Source organism: Budorcas taxicolor, chromosome 3 (genome assembly GCF_023091745.1).
Source record: "Budorcas taxicolor isolate Tak-1 chromosome 3, Takin1.1, whole genome shotgun sequence".
In the NCBI taxonomy this organism is placed as follows: domain Eukaryota; kingdom Metazoa; phylum Chordata; class Mammalia; order Artiodactyla; family Bovidae; genus Budorcas; species Budorcas taxicolor.
In genome coordinates, this window is record NC_068912.1 from 109112385 (window position 1) to 109129228 (window position 16844).

Below are 16844 nucleotides of genomic sequence, written 5' to 3' on the forward strand. Positions count from 1 at the left end.
CCCTTGCCCATTCCGCATCCCAGTGGCCTTAGATTGGCCTGCTGGCATTCTCAGGGCCGGGCTGTGGGTGGGCAGGCTGGCACTGGGGGGCTGCTGGAGGCAGGGTGATCTTCCAGACGCTGACACCGCTGTGGAGCAGGGTCCAGGGTTTGGAGAGAAGCTTCGGTTAGGGCTACTTGTAGGGTCCACACCCAGCCAGGGAGAATCAGGCCCTTTCTCTATAGCCATGCAGCCATGTCACTGGGCACATGGCACTCTATCTACCCCTGCAAGGGGCAGGCACCTGGAAGTGCACCTACTGAGGACACCTCAGCCTCAGCTTCCACCTCTCTAAGAGCCAATCATGGCCAGAGCTGGGGAGAGGGAGAGCTTGAAAACTGCAGGACCTGGGTGTCTGCCCTGCTGGGCATCGCTATGGCAGGTGGTCTGGAGGATGTTTGTGTGTTTTTCGCTTTGTCACTTACGTATCAAAGTCCTGAATAGGAATTAGCTTGTAAAAGCAAGTAGTGGGCTTCCCTTGTGGCTCAGCTGGTAAAGAATCTGCCTGCAGTGTTCGAGACCTGGGTTCAATCCCTGGGTTGGGAAGATCCCCTGGAGAAGGGAACAGCTACCCACTCCAGTAGTCTGGCCTGGAGAATTCCATGGACTGTATAGTCCATGGGGTCGCAAAGAGTCGGACACGACCGACACACTTAACAGTTACTCATCTTGGGCTTTCCTGGTGGCTCAGGCAGTTAAGAATCTGCCTGAAATATGGGAGACCCGGGTTTGATCCCTGGATTGGGAAGATCCCCTGGAGGAGGGCATGGCAACCCAGAGGCAACCCACTCCAGTATCCTTGCCTGGAGAATCCCCGTGGACAGAGAAGGCTGGCAGGCTACAGTCCACGGGGTCGCAAAGAGTCGGACACGACTGAGCGACTAAGCACAGCACAGTGTGTGCGTGTGTGTGTCTACAGGCACACACTCATGTACTTATGTATGTATTTATTTAACAAATGTATCTCGACATCCTCTCTGTGCTAGTGTTCGACATTGGGGAGCGGGAAAAAGATGCCTGGCCCGTGCATCTAAGCTGTGCCCGCCCACCACAGATGACCACAACCGGATGGGGAGGGAGCAGGGCACAGGATACCCAGCACCCGCACCCGTTGAGGGCAGAGAGGATGCATTTGGACCTCAGGGAGGGCATCTTAGTTGGGAGCCCCTGAGAGCAGGCAACAAGAGTTAGGATGCGAGCAGTTTACCTGGGAGATGATTCCGGGAAGCATGGTGATGGAGCAGGGAAGCCAGACGGGGAAGGAGAAAAGCCAGTGAAGGAGAGTCATCGGGGGCTTGTGCTGTGGGTGACTGGGGCTCAGCCTAGCTGTGGACCTTTGAAAAATTGCGTGGGTCATGGCCCGGAATTGCACTCTGAGGGCTGAGGATGCCAAGGTCTGTTCACAGCTCCGTGCGTCCTCAGCCGAGGCTCTGCTGAGCTCAGCTCCCTGGCTGTTGTGTGCTATCCTCGCTGGTCTCACCTGTGCCATCGCCAGAGAATGTCCAGGATACAAAGCCCGGGGTGGGGGCGGGGGCAGAGGAAAGGTCTGCAAGTGGCCCCTGGGGGTGGGAGGAGGACGTAAAGGACAGTGCCTGTGATGCAGGCTCAGGAGAGAGATACGGAAGCCAGGTTTAGAAGGAGGAGCTAGAAGGAAAGGCGAGCCAGGCAGAGAAGGAACATGCTCGCAGGCAGAGTGGCATGAAGTGGTGGCTGACAAGTGCGGTGACAAGTGCGGTGGATGGAGGTGTCCTGGGGGAAGAACTGAGTCTGGAGGAGGTCAGGCTGGACCAGGAAGGGTCCCGAATGCCAGGCTTATGGTGGGCCTTTCTGCTGTGGGCAGGCATGCAAGGGGCAGGCCGTGTGTCGGCTCCGCCTGTCCAGGAAGTGAGAGCACCAGGGACTCGGAATTCAGGATCATTGTTCCTTCGGCCCCTCCAGCAAGGGCGCTCATGGCCTCTTGGGCCCCTCCACCGCAACCCTGTTCCCAGCAACCCTGCTCCAGCTCCTCCACCTGATGACAGCCCATCGGTCATCAGGGTCTCTGGGCAGCCCGGGAGCCTCCGGCCATCCTCCCAACATGGTCGATCCTGCAGTATTTGACTTGTGCATCCCCGAGTTGTACAGACAAAGCTCTGCATATCACCAGATCAATTAAAACAACTGCTACCAGGCCCCAGGACTCCATCAGGAGCCCTCCCCTTGGCCCTCCCCCAGGATTGCAATCCTCTCCTCTCATCCACTGTTTTTCTGGATACCTCCATCTCAGTTTTAAAGGCCTCCCCGCCACAGCTTCCTTGTCATTACATAATAATAATTTCTTGTCCTTATGAGGGCTTACAATATGCCTAAGATGATTTATGGCATTTAAGCCTTAAAGTAGAGCTATATTGTAAGTGCTGTTAATATCCCTGTGTTCAGTTGATCAGACAGAGGCATGGGGCAGGGAATGGACTTGCCCAAGGTCACACAGCTTAGAAGTGATGAGATCAATTCCAATCCAGGCAGGCTGGCTGCAGAGTCCACAGGCTTGACTGCACTCCCACCCTGGTTCGGGATCCGGGGTCTTCTCTGATGCTGCCTCTGCCCTACCTCCCTTCATCACCTAACCCCTGACCAGTCCTGATGATAGAGAAGCAAACCCAGCAGCTCCCCTCCTGTCTGGCCCCCTGCTTCACTCCCTCCTCCCGGCCTGCCCAAGCCCAAGTCCTCATCCCCGGGAACCCACCCAAGGCCATTCTCCCCCTCGCTGGTGCCACATTCCTTCCATAGCTCAGCTCTGAGCGGAGAGGATGCTGCCTCTTGCATGGAGACATCCGTGACTCCCTCGTCTCTGAGCCTCCGCAGCTTTCTGTTCATATGGACAGTTTTTACCCTTTTACTCCACAAATCAAAAAATGCTTTGATTTATGCACCTCGTCTTGTTTCTTCTTCTGAGCTGTGAGTTCCTGAAGACCTGGGAGTATTGCTTAATCTCTCTCTCTGACTCATCTAGTGCCCAGTGGGGTTCCTTGTGAACCGTTGTAGCCTGTAAACTGCTTGGGGAATGAATGAATGAGTCAACAAACCCACAGGAGGGGAGACATTCATACTCCTTGTCTCCTTTCCCTTGCCTAGGACCTCAGAAAGCCCATCCCTGGCCCTTTTCCACTGGGCACTGCTTACCTTCTATAAACCACCTACTATGCCCAGCAGGGAAAGCCAGCCAATGTGTTCCCCAGCTCCTTCTGCTGAGACCAGGAAACAGAGAGCCCCAGAAGCAAGACCCCAGGCAATGCCGGGACCTCAGGAGCTGGTGCATCAGAGAGCAGAGCCTTGTTTTTCCAACCCACAGTCTGCACAGAGCTGCAGGGGCCCCGGCAGGGAGAAGAGAGAACCCTGATCAGAACAGACAGGGAGGCGGCCCTGGGAAGAGGCTATTAGCAACCACCTTGCTGATCAGTGTCTCAATTAATCTCTATGACACATTGGAAACTTCAGAAAGAGAACAAAGCAGATTAGAAAACAAAAAAACAAAAAAAGAGAACAGACTCAGGCCCCAGAGGACAGGTGCCTGGGCTGGATACTGGGAATGTGAGTGTCTCTTGGGACTCGGCTGCCCAACAGTGGCAGCGCGTTGTAGACCGTGCCTGAGTCTCATTGCGCCAGGGGCTGGGCTGGCTGGGCCAGCCCTTGCTTTGGCAAGGGCCAAATTCAAAAGCACAAAGTTGTTCAAGAGAAAGGAAAATCTCAAGATTCCAGAGGGGCCCTAGACAGTCATGAGGCCATGAGCTTAAGTCGGGGACTCAGTCTTCTGCCTACATCTACCCTGGGAGCTGTGTGTTGGAGACTCTCCCAGGCCACCTGCCCAAAGGAGTGTGTGTTGGGAAAGAAGGAGGTGTGGGGTGCCTCCTGGCCCTTCACGATGAGACATGGCAGGACAGCACTGGGTTGTGAAGGTCACGCTCAGCTTAACACAGGCTCCCATAGCTCATCCGAGAGGCAGACGATGCTACCATTTGGGCACATTTCCAGGGACAGAAAAAGCCATTTTAACAATAAGAGCCTTTATGCTCAGGGCAGTCAGAATGTTTCTCGAAACATTTGACAACATGTCATGATATAGAAGGCAAAGTGTTGGTTGAGCTGGCCCAGCTAGTTCGAGTCCTCCGCTCCCACCTGGCTCTGTTTTGCCGTCTGCATATGAGGTTAGTTTGGAGAGGTGGTTTTCATGATATCCCTGGTGGAGCCCTGAGAAGAGCTATGGAGCCTTCTCGGTACCTGTGGCATCCAGTCTTTAAGAGCCCAGAGGACAGAAATGGGTTCAGGCAGTGTGGGCTGGTAATCAAGCTCTCCAGGAAAATGAAGCCCTCCTTTGTAGCACCTGCTTGTTCATGTGGTGTAAACACACTCACCATGCCTGATTTCAAGCTGCCAATGGTTTAGCGACTTGCTTTCAAAACTCCTGAAAAGTTAACAATTGTCCCTAACAAGCTGGTTTTGGTTGCAGAAGAAAATTTACCGCATGGTAATTGTCACAACATCTTTAACCTCCCTGGGCCTCCATTTTCTCTTGTGTGAAATGGGATGATAACAGTGTCTATGTAATGGGATTGTAGGGGTTGTAGAGGTTCTTGTGAGTGTTAAATGAAGGGGGTGGAATACACTCAGCATCATGCCTGGCACATGATCAGTTGTGTTGCTGTTATTATTATAGTTGGTGTTATTTGTTTTACCCATTGGGCTTCCACTCAAGGTTTTGTTGGAAGAAAATGATCCAGCTGCACCCATGCTTTCCCTGCTAACATCTTCTGGGACCCATGCACGCACGCACACACATATACACACACCCCATCCCATTTCCTCAGCAGCCTTGGTGTCTGCTCCATTTTATTAAAGCAGAAAGCAGTGACAATTATTTTCATAATGAACTGGCTCTTCAAATTAATGCCAATTACACTATGCAATCATGATTAAGATTATGCATTAATCAACGGTGCCAACCTACTTATTAGCCTCTTTAAATAACGATCATGAGGAATGTATAACGATCGTGAGGAATGTATGGGAAGGAAGAGAATGGAGAGGAGCCAGTTGGGTGGGGGAGCTGCCTGGAAGTGGGACGGGGTGCTCTCTCCAGAAGCCAAGACCCAGAGCAGACTTTCTTCCATGGGGTGGAGCCTGAGTCAGAACCCAAGCCCATTAGACCCTGAGCTTCCAGACTTCCTGCTCTCCAGAGCCCCCTGCACAAGAGAGAAAGATCAAGAAGACCAGAAAGGAGAAGGGAGAGGAACCCTCAACAGATGAGAGTTTTTCAATAGCTGAGGTTCGGTGCCCCCGTCCCTTCCTCCTAGAGCCCTGAAAAGTGAGTGTGGCTGATACTTGCCTTGGATCAATGTCACCCCTGTCTTTGGCTAGGTCTCTCAGATCCAGAGCCTGAGTCAAGGATTCAGGTGCCTAGGGTTGATGCGGGGAAGGGCATGCTTTAGGAAAACCCCATAGGGGAGCGAGCACAGCAAAACAGAGAAGGGGACAGAGCTGGGCAGCCTCGGGTGAGATCTGGCCTCTGTCTGATGTAAGGTGGCAGTGTTGGAAAGGTCTCGGAAGCATCCATGCACCACAGTTACACCCACCCTGAGACAAGGGGACGACCCTTTATAGTGATACTGCACCCAGCATCACTCAGATAGGGCTTCCCTGGTGGCTTAGCGGGAAAGAATCCACCTGTAATGCAGGAGATGCTGAACACTTAGGTTCAATCCCTGGGCCGGGAAGATCCCCTGGAGGAAGGCATGGCAACCCACTCTAGTATTCCTGCCAGGAGAATCCCAGGGACGGCGGAGCCTGGCGGGCTACAGTCCACAGGGTCGCGAAGAGTCAGATACGACTGAGTGATTGAGCACATCTTTCAATTATTGCCTGCGCTCTGCCCCCAGGACAGCTGCTCCTCCTAAGTCGCTTCAGTCGTGTCCGACGCTGTGCGACCCCATAGGCGGCAGCCCACCGGTCTCCGCCGTCCCTGGGATTCTCCAGGCAAGAACACTGGAGTGGGTTGCCATTTCCTTCTTCAATGCAGGAAAGTGAAAAGTGAAAGTGAAGTCGCTCAGTCATGTCCGACCCTCAGCAACCCCATGGACGGCAGCCCACCAGGCTCCTCCGTCCATGGGATTTTCCAGGCAGGTGTACTGGAGTGGGGTGCTATTGCCTTCTCCGGCCCCCAGGGCAGAGGTAAGAGCAATTCTCTAGAAAAGGACAGCCTGTGAACAGAACTAAGATTCAAAACCGGGTCTGCTGCATCCAGAACCCACTCTCTGAACCTCTGTGCTGTATCTAAATATTTGCTCTCTGGGTATCCCAAGACATTCAAACTTTAGGGGTCACTTTGCCCCTAATTTTCAAGTAGGATGACCCAAGCTTGCACTGTGTTTGGGGGATAGAGGTTGGAGGGCAGCCCCTCCCTAGCACCTCTGAGATGCCCTAGGGCTTAAGTTTCTCATCTCCTCTTGTTCCAACTTCCTTCTCTGCTGAATTTTCCATGCCCTCTCTCATCCCAGCTACTGCACCTCTTTTCCTCTTTCTGCCCCAATTCACCCTGTGCCAGGCTTTGCCCACCTTCCTTCTCTGTTCCCGAAGAACACAAGCCAGGGGTAGTTTGCTGTGACTGGCTTTGGTAAACTATGAGGCTCCTGTACGTAAGGAGATAACAGCACAGCTCAGGCTAAATGGGCACTAAAGTGTTAGCATGGCCTTTCCTGCCACGAGGTCACTTGCCTTTGGGCCTGGGATATACTGTCCTTTCCTTTCTCCCTTTTGGGGCACACTTCCTCTTTCTCTTGGGCCCTTCTCACCCATCCTCCCCACACAAACAATCAACAGCCTACCTTTGTTTCTTTCGCACAGCAATTTCCGAAGAAGGAGATGGCACCCCACTCCAGTACCCTTGCCTGGAAAATCCCTTGGACGGAGGAGCCTGGTAGGCTGCAGTCCATGGGGTCGCTAAGAGTAGGACACAACTGAGTGACTTCTCTTTCACTTTTCACTTTCATGCACTGGAGAAGGAAATGACAACCCACTCCAGTGTTCTTGCCTGGAGAATCCCAGGGACAGGGGAGCCTGGTGGGCTGCCGTCTATGGGGTCGCACAGAGTTGGACACGACTGAAGTGACTTAGCAGTCAGTACTATAAATGTCTTTTCTTCTCCATCCAGGTCTTAAGGTGCTTTTACCTCTAAGATAAAGGCTGCCCTTCACTTGGAAGAGGGGACAAATTGCAGCCCCCACTGGCCAAATCCAGCCTACTACCTGGTTTTGTAAATAAAGTTTTACTGAAACACAGCTGCACCGTTATTTACATATTGGCTACCTCTCTCATGCTGCAATGGAAGAGTCCAGTAGACCTTCTGGCCCACAAAGCCAAAAATATTTACTGCTGCTTCTTTACAGAAAATGTTTGTCAACCCTTGACCTAGAATGTAGAAGCTCAGAATTTGTTTTTTCTAGATAGCATTGTTTCACCCCTCCTTTAATAACTACTAAGTCCTGGCCACATCCCATGCATTTAGCTACATTGTTTTCTTTCTTCCTCACAGCAATCAACCTTGGAAATATGTACCCCATTTTGCAGATGGAAAAACTGAGTCTTGGAGAGTGTAACTTCCTCCTGTGACTAGAGCTGGGGTTTGCACTGAGGTCTGGCACTCCACTGTTGGTTCTAACAGCTGACTACCACCTGTATGTGCTGGTTATGGTCATCTGTTTATTGTCAGCTGAGTCCTCCTTGAGAGCAGGGGCCCAGGACTGACTTCTCTCATTCCAGCACCCAGTGACAGGTGGGCACATGAATACCAATGGGTATTCATGGAACCAAATGGTGTAGCCTCTGGGCTTGGGTCTCAGTGACTTGAGACTCCTCTCTCTCCTTTCCCCCCTCCACCTGCCACAGTCTGAGAGGCAGGCAAGGACATGTGAAGCCCTAGGAAATGGCCCTTTCTCCCATGACCTTTGACTTTCATTTGAGATAGGACTCCATAATAGCTAGTTTTCTCCCTAGACTTTCTCGTGGAAAGATTTTTTTAATGTTTATGTTTTAAAATATTAAAAATAATACTCATTCACTGGAAGTAATTTGGAAAAATCAAGAAACTACAAACAGCAAGACTAAAAGTATCTATAAATCTCCTCTTCCCAGAGAAGCTCACTGGTACCATGGTACAAATCCTTCCAGTCTTTTTTCTATAAATGTAGTTACGTGCTTTTTATTTGATAAATAGGTTTCATACTGTAATATTACTTTGTTGCCTTTCGGGGGAAGCAGAATGAGCATTTCCGGTATCATTAAGTATTTTTTAAGAGCATTTTTTAAAAGCTTTTTTCCTTATTGCCAAAGCTCTTCTTCATTGCAGAACACTTGGGGGAGAAAAGCACTAAGCAAAAGGAATCCATTATCTTTTTACTTTCTAGAAAGAACCTCTGTTAACATTTTGGTGTATGCCCTTCTGGTATGTCCTTTTTGATTTTAATTGGAATTGCATTAAATTTATAAATTAATTTGAGGAGAACTGACATCTTTACAATATTGAGCCTTCCCTTCCAGGAGAAAGTTATGTCTCTCCATTTATTCAAGTCTTCTTTTATGTCCCCCAGTAAAGTTTTGTAGTTTTCTTGATATAGGAATTGCACGTTTATTGTAAAGTATTTTATTTTTTTGCAGTTGCTTTTGTGAATAGGGTTTCTTCTTTCCCTTGTAATTCCTCACTGTTTATTGCTGATTTATAGGAAAGCTATACATTTTTCTATATACGTTTTTATGTGCTGGCCCCTTGATGAGCTTTCTGTTTACTTTCTACTAGGTTTTGATATGACTCTCTTGAGTTTTTAAGAAAATGGTAATAAGCATCTTCAAATAATACTGTCTCTTCTCTGATTGCATGACTGTGATTTGTTATTTTTACCTTATATACCATGATTTTGAAGGCAATTTTATCATGGAAGATATGCTTATATAAGCTTGTGCTTAGGGAGAATGGGATAGTGAATCCCTGTGTACTTACCACCTGGACCAACAACCCATGACTTTTCCTATCCTATCTGCATTCCCTTCACTTCTACTCCACCCATATTATTTTGAAGCAAATCCCGGACACCACATCCTGCCATCCTATACCCTGACTGTTAATGCCTGCAAGTTGTTCTGCCATATGGGTGGATTTTAATACATTGAGCAGTCTTCTGCTTTTGAACATTGAGTTGTTTCTATTTTTTCAATATTATGTCAAAAATATCCTTATACATAAATGTTTATGTGTCTCTAACTCTCTAACTTCTTCTAAATTTGTATCTAGAAAATGGAATTACTGGATCATATGGTATTTTGATCACTTTTTTTCCTCTAAGCACATACACACCATCACATGATGGCTTTTCTGATTAGAAATATAACACATGTTCACTGCAGAACTTTTTGAAAATACAGAAAAACACAAAGAAGGAAATTAAAATCATCCATAATCCTTCCACTCAGAGAGACCTCCTCTTAACATTTGAGGCGGTGTTCTCCTTGTCTTCTTTTATGGACGTGCTGCAACCCCACACAGACTCACATGCAGGCACACTCTGTGTTACAAACCGTAACCCTGCTGGAATACCAGCATGGGGCTGGGGAGAACAACAGATTTATTTGTTCACTTTTTTAAACATTCAAAAAATCATTTTTTAAAACAATGAAACAACCTGGATACCCATCAACTGGTGGTGAATGGGTAAATAAGATATGGTACAGCCGTACAAAGTAATACTGTTTAACAATAAAGAGAAACGAAGTACTGATACGTGCTACAACATAGATGAGCCTCAGAAACATTATGCTCAGTGAAAGAAGCCAGATGCCGAAGACCACCCGTAATATGATTCCATCTAAAGGAAGTGCCCAGCAAAGACAGATCTCTAGAAACAGAAAGTAAATTAATGGTTGCCTGAGGCTGGAGCGTGGAGGGGACTGAAAACAGTGATTGACTGTAAGTGGACACCAGGGATCTTATAGGGTTGCTGGAAGTGTTCTGAAACTGGATTGTGGTGATGGTTAAGCAATTTAGTAAATTTACTAAAAATTATTGTACATCTAAAAGGGTGAATTTTGTGGAATTTCTTCATGTAAATAATACCTCAATGAAGTTAATGTTTTTTTTTAACAAATAGAGGTTTATATGGGGAAAATAAACAGAAAGAAAAAATTAAGAAATCTATTACCTAGGACTGTTTACTGGTGTTGCTTTGAAATGTCTTCTCTTCTTTTGTCACTGACGTAAACCCCTCCTCATCTTCCTTTTTATTCTTCCTTCTCTAACGTGGGGTCACACTGCATCTCTGCTTTATAACTTTTGTTTTTCACTTAAAGCAGTCTCATGGATATTTCCCAATCATTAAATGTTAGCTATTATTTGGAAATATATAGCTATTTCCATGTAATAGTAAATGAATGACAAAAAAAAATTGCCATTCATTTACTATTTCTTTGGTGTTGAGTGCCTTTAGATCCATCTCCTTTCACATGATCTGTGTACCCATTGTTGAATTCAATGACTAGAAACTGAGGTGTTGAGTCAAAGATCTGCGAGTTTTTAAGGCTTTTTGTATATTTCTAACAGCCATCAAGGAAGGAGGATGTACTGGTTCCTACTCCTACCAACAGTTAAGCAAATGTCCGTTTCCGAACCCCCTGGGCAACGCTGAGTGCTATCATTTATTTTTTGTTTGTCAATGGGACAGTCAGAAAACAGTATCTCACTGTTGGCTCAAACTGACTTTATTTGATTATTAGCGGGGGTGACCATTTCATCATGTATTAACAGTTCCTTTGTATTGTTCTTTCCTTTTGTGAGAAGCCCATGCTTGCTCTTTGCATATTTTTCATTTGAGTATTTACCTTTTTAAAGAATTTTAAGTGGTTTTTGTAAAATTAGAGCATCAACCTTTACATGTTACGGATATTATTTCCAAGTTTGTTTACCGTTTAATTTTGTTTTGGGGGGTTTTGAAATCTAAATATGTTATATTGTCTCTATGAAGTTATCAATCATTCTCCTATAATTTCTGACTTTATTGGAAGGCCTCCTCCACTTCAATATTATATAATATTCACTTCTATTTATTGTCTCTTTGGTTCTTTTATAGTGTTTTTCCCCCTTCCTTCCCTTACTTCCTTGCTATTTAATCTTTACTCCATCTGAAACTTTTTTTTGATATATGGCTTAAGATTGGAATCTAACTTACACTTCTCCCAAATAATTGAATAATTGCCTCAGCACAATTAATGAATAATTCATCTTCTGCCTTCTGATTGGAAATAGCCATCTTTATCATGTCTTAAATATTTATCTCTACTAGAGCCTCTTTCTGGGGATTTTATCTCATTCTATTGACTTATCTGTGTTTTCATATGCCGTTAGGGCTGGGTTTTAATTATTTTTGCATCATGATAGATTTTAAATCTGGCACTGCAAGTCATCTCTCATCTCTGCTTAGGCTGTCTCCTGTTTAGTCTTCCAGATGTATTTTAGAGCTGTTTTGTCAAGTAAAAAAAAAGAGTGTGTATCAGTTCAGTTCAGTTCAGTCGCTCAGTTGTGTCTGACTCTTTGTGACCCCATGAATCGCAGCACGCCAGGCCTCCGTGTCCATCATCAACTCCCGGAGTTCACTCAGACTCACGTCCATCGAGTCAGCGATGCCGTCCAGCCATCTCATCCTCTGTCGTCCCCTTCTCCTCCTGCCCCCAATCCCTCCCAGCATCAGAGTCTTTTCCAATGAGTCAACTCTTCTCATGAGGTGGCCAAAGTACTGGAGTTTCAGCTTTAGCATCATTCCTTCCAAAGAAATCCCAGGGCTGATTTCCTTCAGAATGGACTGGTTGGATCTCCTTGCAGTCCAAGGGACTCTCAAGAGTCTTCTCCAATACCACAGTTCAAAAGCATCAATTCTTCGGCGCTCAGCCTTCTTCACAGTCCAACTCTCAAATCTATACATGACCACTATATATATATATATATATATATACATATATATTCTATGATTCTGACTGGAATCACATTAAACTGAAAAAGTAATTTAGACACCTCTATCCTTGACCCTGACTGCCCAACATGACATGCTTCCTCATTTAACATGCCTCCTATTTTTATGTCCCTCACCTAAGGTGTTTTGTTTTGTTTCGTTGCCATTTTTAATATTGGAGTTGGTTCATGATTAGTTATTTAATATTTGCTGATATTGCAAAGGAAATCCTTTGGCCATTAAGTTTTTACTGGTTGTTGTTTATTTAAAGTAACAATTTGTGCTCACTGGTCATTGAACTTGAATCTCCTACTAGTTCTTATTGGTTTTCATGTTTAGGGATTATTTTAAGAGTTTTTACAAAGGCATTTATATCATTTGCAAATAAGAATTTTTTTCTTCCTAAGAGGTGTGCCTCTGAGTTATATTTCCTTCTTATCTCAATGGTTAATGGTGTAATGTAACTCTTCACACACCTCCTCTTTTTTTCCTTCAATGAGCATGCCTCTTGTGTTTCACCATTAGTTGATATTAAAGGCCAATTTGAGCTGAAGATGCTTCAAGTAAGTATCTTTTCTAGAGCTAGATTATTAAGCATTCTTAACAGCAGTAGATACTGAATTTTATCAAATGCCTTCCTGCATTTTGTGAGTTGATCATATTTTTCCCCTTTGAACTACGGATGTGATGGAATGATATTCATAGATTTCTCTATATTGAACCACACTTTACATTCCTGGAATACAACTCTGTGATCATGGTATGTTATCCTTATAATAATATTCTGGTAGAGTCTATTGCCAGCATTCTACTGAGAATTTTCATAGCAACATTCATAAGTTGGTCAGTTTCATTTTAGCTCTGTTTGTCAGTCTCTGTTACCAGGAATTTGCCAGCTGAGGGAAATGAACTAGGAGAATTTTCATATTTCTTATGCTCCGGCACAATTTCTACATAGGGGGATTATCTGGCATATTATTGAACACTTGGGGTAAGAATCTTGCCCATAAAACCTTCTGAGCCAAGCATATTCTTAACATATCTCCTCCTTCACCAGCACACACAGTTTTCCCCATCTCTCGCAGGAGGAATCTTTGAGTATGCAGACGGCCCCAACGCCCAGGTCATGAATGCCGAGGAGCATGCCTTTCGATTTTCTGCCAACATCATCAACAGGAACAGGACTCTGCTGCCCAACACAACCTTGACCTATGACATCCAGAGGATCCACTTCCACGACAGCTTCGAGGCCACCAAGAAGGGTGAGTGTGCTGCCCCACCGTCCTCTTTCTGGCCTTGGGGGGCATAGGCCTGTGTTTGTTGTCCAAGGTCCTTAAAACATACCAAACCTCTGGCTGGGTTTAGGGATTAGAGCCTTTTCTGCCTGGTTTTTGGACCAGCCGCAGGCCCAGTTAGGCTTAAGTTGAGTCACCTCCCAGGAGCAGTGGTTTGTCCATCAGGAGTTCCCAGGCCACAGGCAAAGGCCATGAAGGGCCTTGGGAAGGGGTGGGGTATGAGGGATGGAATCCGAGATGGATGAGGAGACAGCTCAGGTCTTCACAGCCTATGAACCAAAGCCAGCATTTTCACATTTACTTTTTCTTTCATTGAAATCCTGCCCAGTAAATTGGTATTTAAAATATATATAAAACAGATTATGTAGAGATTCAAACATGCAACATTTACTTGCCATAAAAGGACTTGCTAAAAACAAAAACAGCTGTGTCTGTGGCTGCAACAATTTGACCCCAGGGATGGATGACACTTGAAGTCTGACTCTGACCTCAGCTTAAGTATGTTTTCCTTTTTTTTTTTTTTGCTGCATAATAACAATAAAACCATAATTCACAAAAATAATTGTAGTAAATCCAATCAAACAGTTTTCACCATACCTGAGTTTTAAAAAGTCAAAACTAAAATATTGGGCTATATTCTTTCACGTTAGTGACATGTTTACAGTAAACTCTAATGCCTGCACAGAAAGGACTGGAGAACTTTATTCCAAGATCCTCATGGAAAAATCATGGTAATTTGTCAATACATGAATGAGCTACCAGTTTCCAATGTGGCATATAGCACGTCTGAGTATACAAGTATGCCCTTTTGTTACTGTCTTTTAAAAATACCATATACATATATTTAAGTGGAATTTAACTTAAAGGCCTAAATAACTTTGGGAATAACTTCCAAAGAACCCTAGAGGTCCATGGAACTCCATTTAAAAAAACCCTCAGACCTAAGGAATCTTGGTTCCCAGAGAAACCTAGGTCATTCCTCCCATAATATTCTTTTATAGATCCTCACTTTTCTTCTTCAAGGCCCTTATCACAATTTTAAATTAAATCATTGTAGGTATTTAATGTCTTTCCCCTCCTTACCAACACCACTGAAAAGAAGGTTCTCTCTTAGTTAACTGATATAGCCTGGCACCTAAAAGGCTGGCATATAGTAAGTGCTCAATGAAATGGTCATTGAATGAATCTGTGAATGCGTAGTATGAGGACAGGGCATGGGAGGCTGAGCATCACTGCCCAGGACCACTGCCCAGGCTGAGCTGACTGTGATATCCATGCATCTTGAGAAGACAGCCCATCCACAAGATCCCCTTGGTCTTTCTAAGGGCTTCCCAGTAGCTAATCCAGGTCTCCTGGGCTCTCAAGTGCAGACTTGCCAAGGTGCTGCCTGCTCCCAGCTCTTTTGCAAAGCCCCCTTGTAAAGTAAACCTCTCTGTACAGAAAGGCAGAGTAGCATGGGCTTGGAGCCAGACAGCCCAGAGTTGCACCCTGTCCACTCTGATATTTGCTGTGTGACCTTGCACAAAATACACAGTGACTCAGTTTTCTCCATCTACAAAATGGGCACACCTCTGTGATTAGAGCAGTGCCTGGTTCACACAAAGTACCAGCAGACTTTGCTCCTTTTACATTGGCTGCCTTGCTGTCCAGCCACTGAACCATCAGGTCAGGGGCTTCACACCTTCAGGCACTTTCCCGTTGTGGTCCCTGTCTCACCCACCCTGCTCCTTCTTGCCTTGTGCACTGAAGATGGAGGGGTCTCTGACATTGAACACAGCTGTCACTGAGATTTTTGAGGCCACTGCCTCAGGGCCAACCTGCACACAAACTAGAGGCACTCACCCTGCTAGCCTTGAAGAGTGGTCCTTCCCCATCACTCCATCACTCACGTTCTCTGGTGCTGGCGTGCTCTCCTCCCTACCTCCATCCTCCTAGCCATCTCCCAGCAAGCACTGCGGCCAACACCGTGCAGTCAGGTCTCCATCTCCCTGCTGAGAGTCCATGCTGGCACCCTCTGCCTGGCCTTGTCCAGCTGGAAAATGGTTGACCTCAATCAAAACTGCTCAGTAAAAAGGTCAAAACACAAAACCGATGCCTGGAGACAGAACACAGAGGTCTGTATGCACACAACCACCCCAGAGGACCAGGCTGTGCCTTCTGTCCATTTCCCCTAAAATTCACTAAAAGACTATGATAACTCTCTAGTGGTGCGCAAGCCATTCAGTGCAGAGACCTTGCCCAGCAGTGAGCCAGGAGCAGTTTCAGAGCCTGCCAAGAAGCTTCCTCCAGTGGGAACTCACAGTCCCACACTATGTGGAACGGCCTGGTGGTGGGTGAGCAGACCCGAGATGGAGACACTCAGCTATGAAAGTCCAATAGATTGGTCCAAGTGACCAAAGCCACAGCCCCTCCCCATCCTACAGGAGGTCACATGACTTGTTTGCGGGCCTGTCTAGTCTACCACCAACGTGGCCCGCCAGCCACATCTGCGCCGCTTGCCCCTGTCTCTGGGTTCTAGTCGTCCCTGCTGTCCTCAGGACACCGTGCTTCCTCCCACCTCAGGGCTTCTGCACATGCTGCTCTGCTTATAACTCCCTTCCCCCACCCCACCTCTTTGTCTAAATAACTCCTCCCTCCTCTCTTAGCCTCCTGGTCCTCAGGGAGCCCTCCCCAATCCCATAGACAAGGTCAGATTTCCCTGCTTCCATCTCTTAACACCCTGGACCTTTCCATCACATCTCTGACCCCTGGCTGTGTGGATACGGGTGTGTGGGTATATCATGTGATTGCTCCATTGCTTCCGCTCAGTGGCACGTCAGTTTGCCTCCTCAATGACGTAAATACAGAATCATGGTTCTGGTGCCATATGCTAGTTTCGCTTGTCTTTGAACTTTCCCTGAGTAGAATACCAATATATACTTTTCTGAGTCTCACTTCCTTCACCCTTCACTAGATCTTGAGATTCATCTCTGCTGCCAGATGTAACGGTGGTCTCTTGTTCTTCATTGTCGCGTAGTATTCCATTATATGAATAGGCCACAATGTTTAAAAAGCAAATTTACTGTTGAACATTTGAGTTGTTTCCATGTGAGGCCACAGAGTGCTCCTGCTAGGAACATTCTTGTGGATATCTTTTGGCGCACAAACGCGCACATTTTTCATTGGCTGCATACCTTGTTGTTGTTCAGTCGCTCAGTCATGTCCGACTCTTTGAGACCCCATGGAATGCAGCATGCCAGGCTTCCCTGTCCTTCACTATCCCTCAGAGTTTGTTCCAACTCATGCCCTTTGATTTGGTGATGCCATCCAACCATCTCATCCTCTGTGGTCCCCTTCTCCTCCTGCCTTCAATCTTTCCCAGCATCAGGGTCTTTTCCAATGAGTCAGCTCTTCGTATCAGGTGGCCAAAGTATTGGAGCTTCAGCTTCAGCATCAGTCCTTCCAATGAATATTCAGGGTTGATTTCCTAGGATGCATACCTAGGAGTGGA

General features: G+C 46.4%; 1 protein-coding gene across 1 annotated transcript in view; it reads left to right on the plus strand.

Moving 5' to 3' along the window:
• The window catches only part of GRIK3 (glutamate ionotropic receptor kainate type subunit 3), a 241274-nt gene that overhangs the window by 135291 nt on the left and 89139 nt on the right, over positions 1-16844 (plus strand). Inside the window, exon 2 of the mRNA XM_052636773.1 lies at positions 13145-13321. Within this exon, the coding sequence (XP_052492733.1) occupies positions 13145-13321 (177 nt within the window). The remainder of the gene's footprint in view (positions 1-13144; positions 13322-16844) is intronic.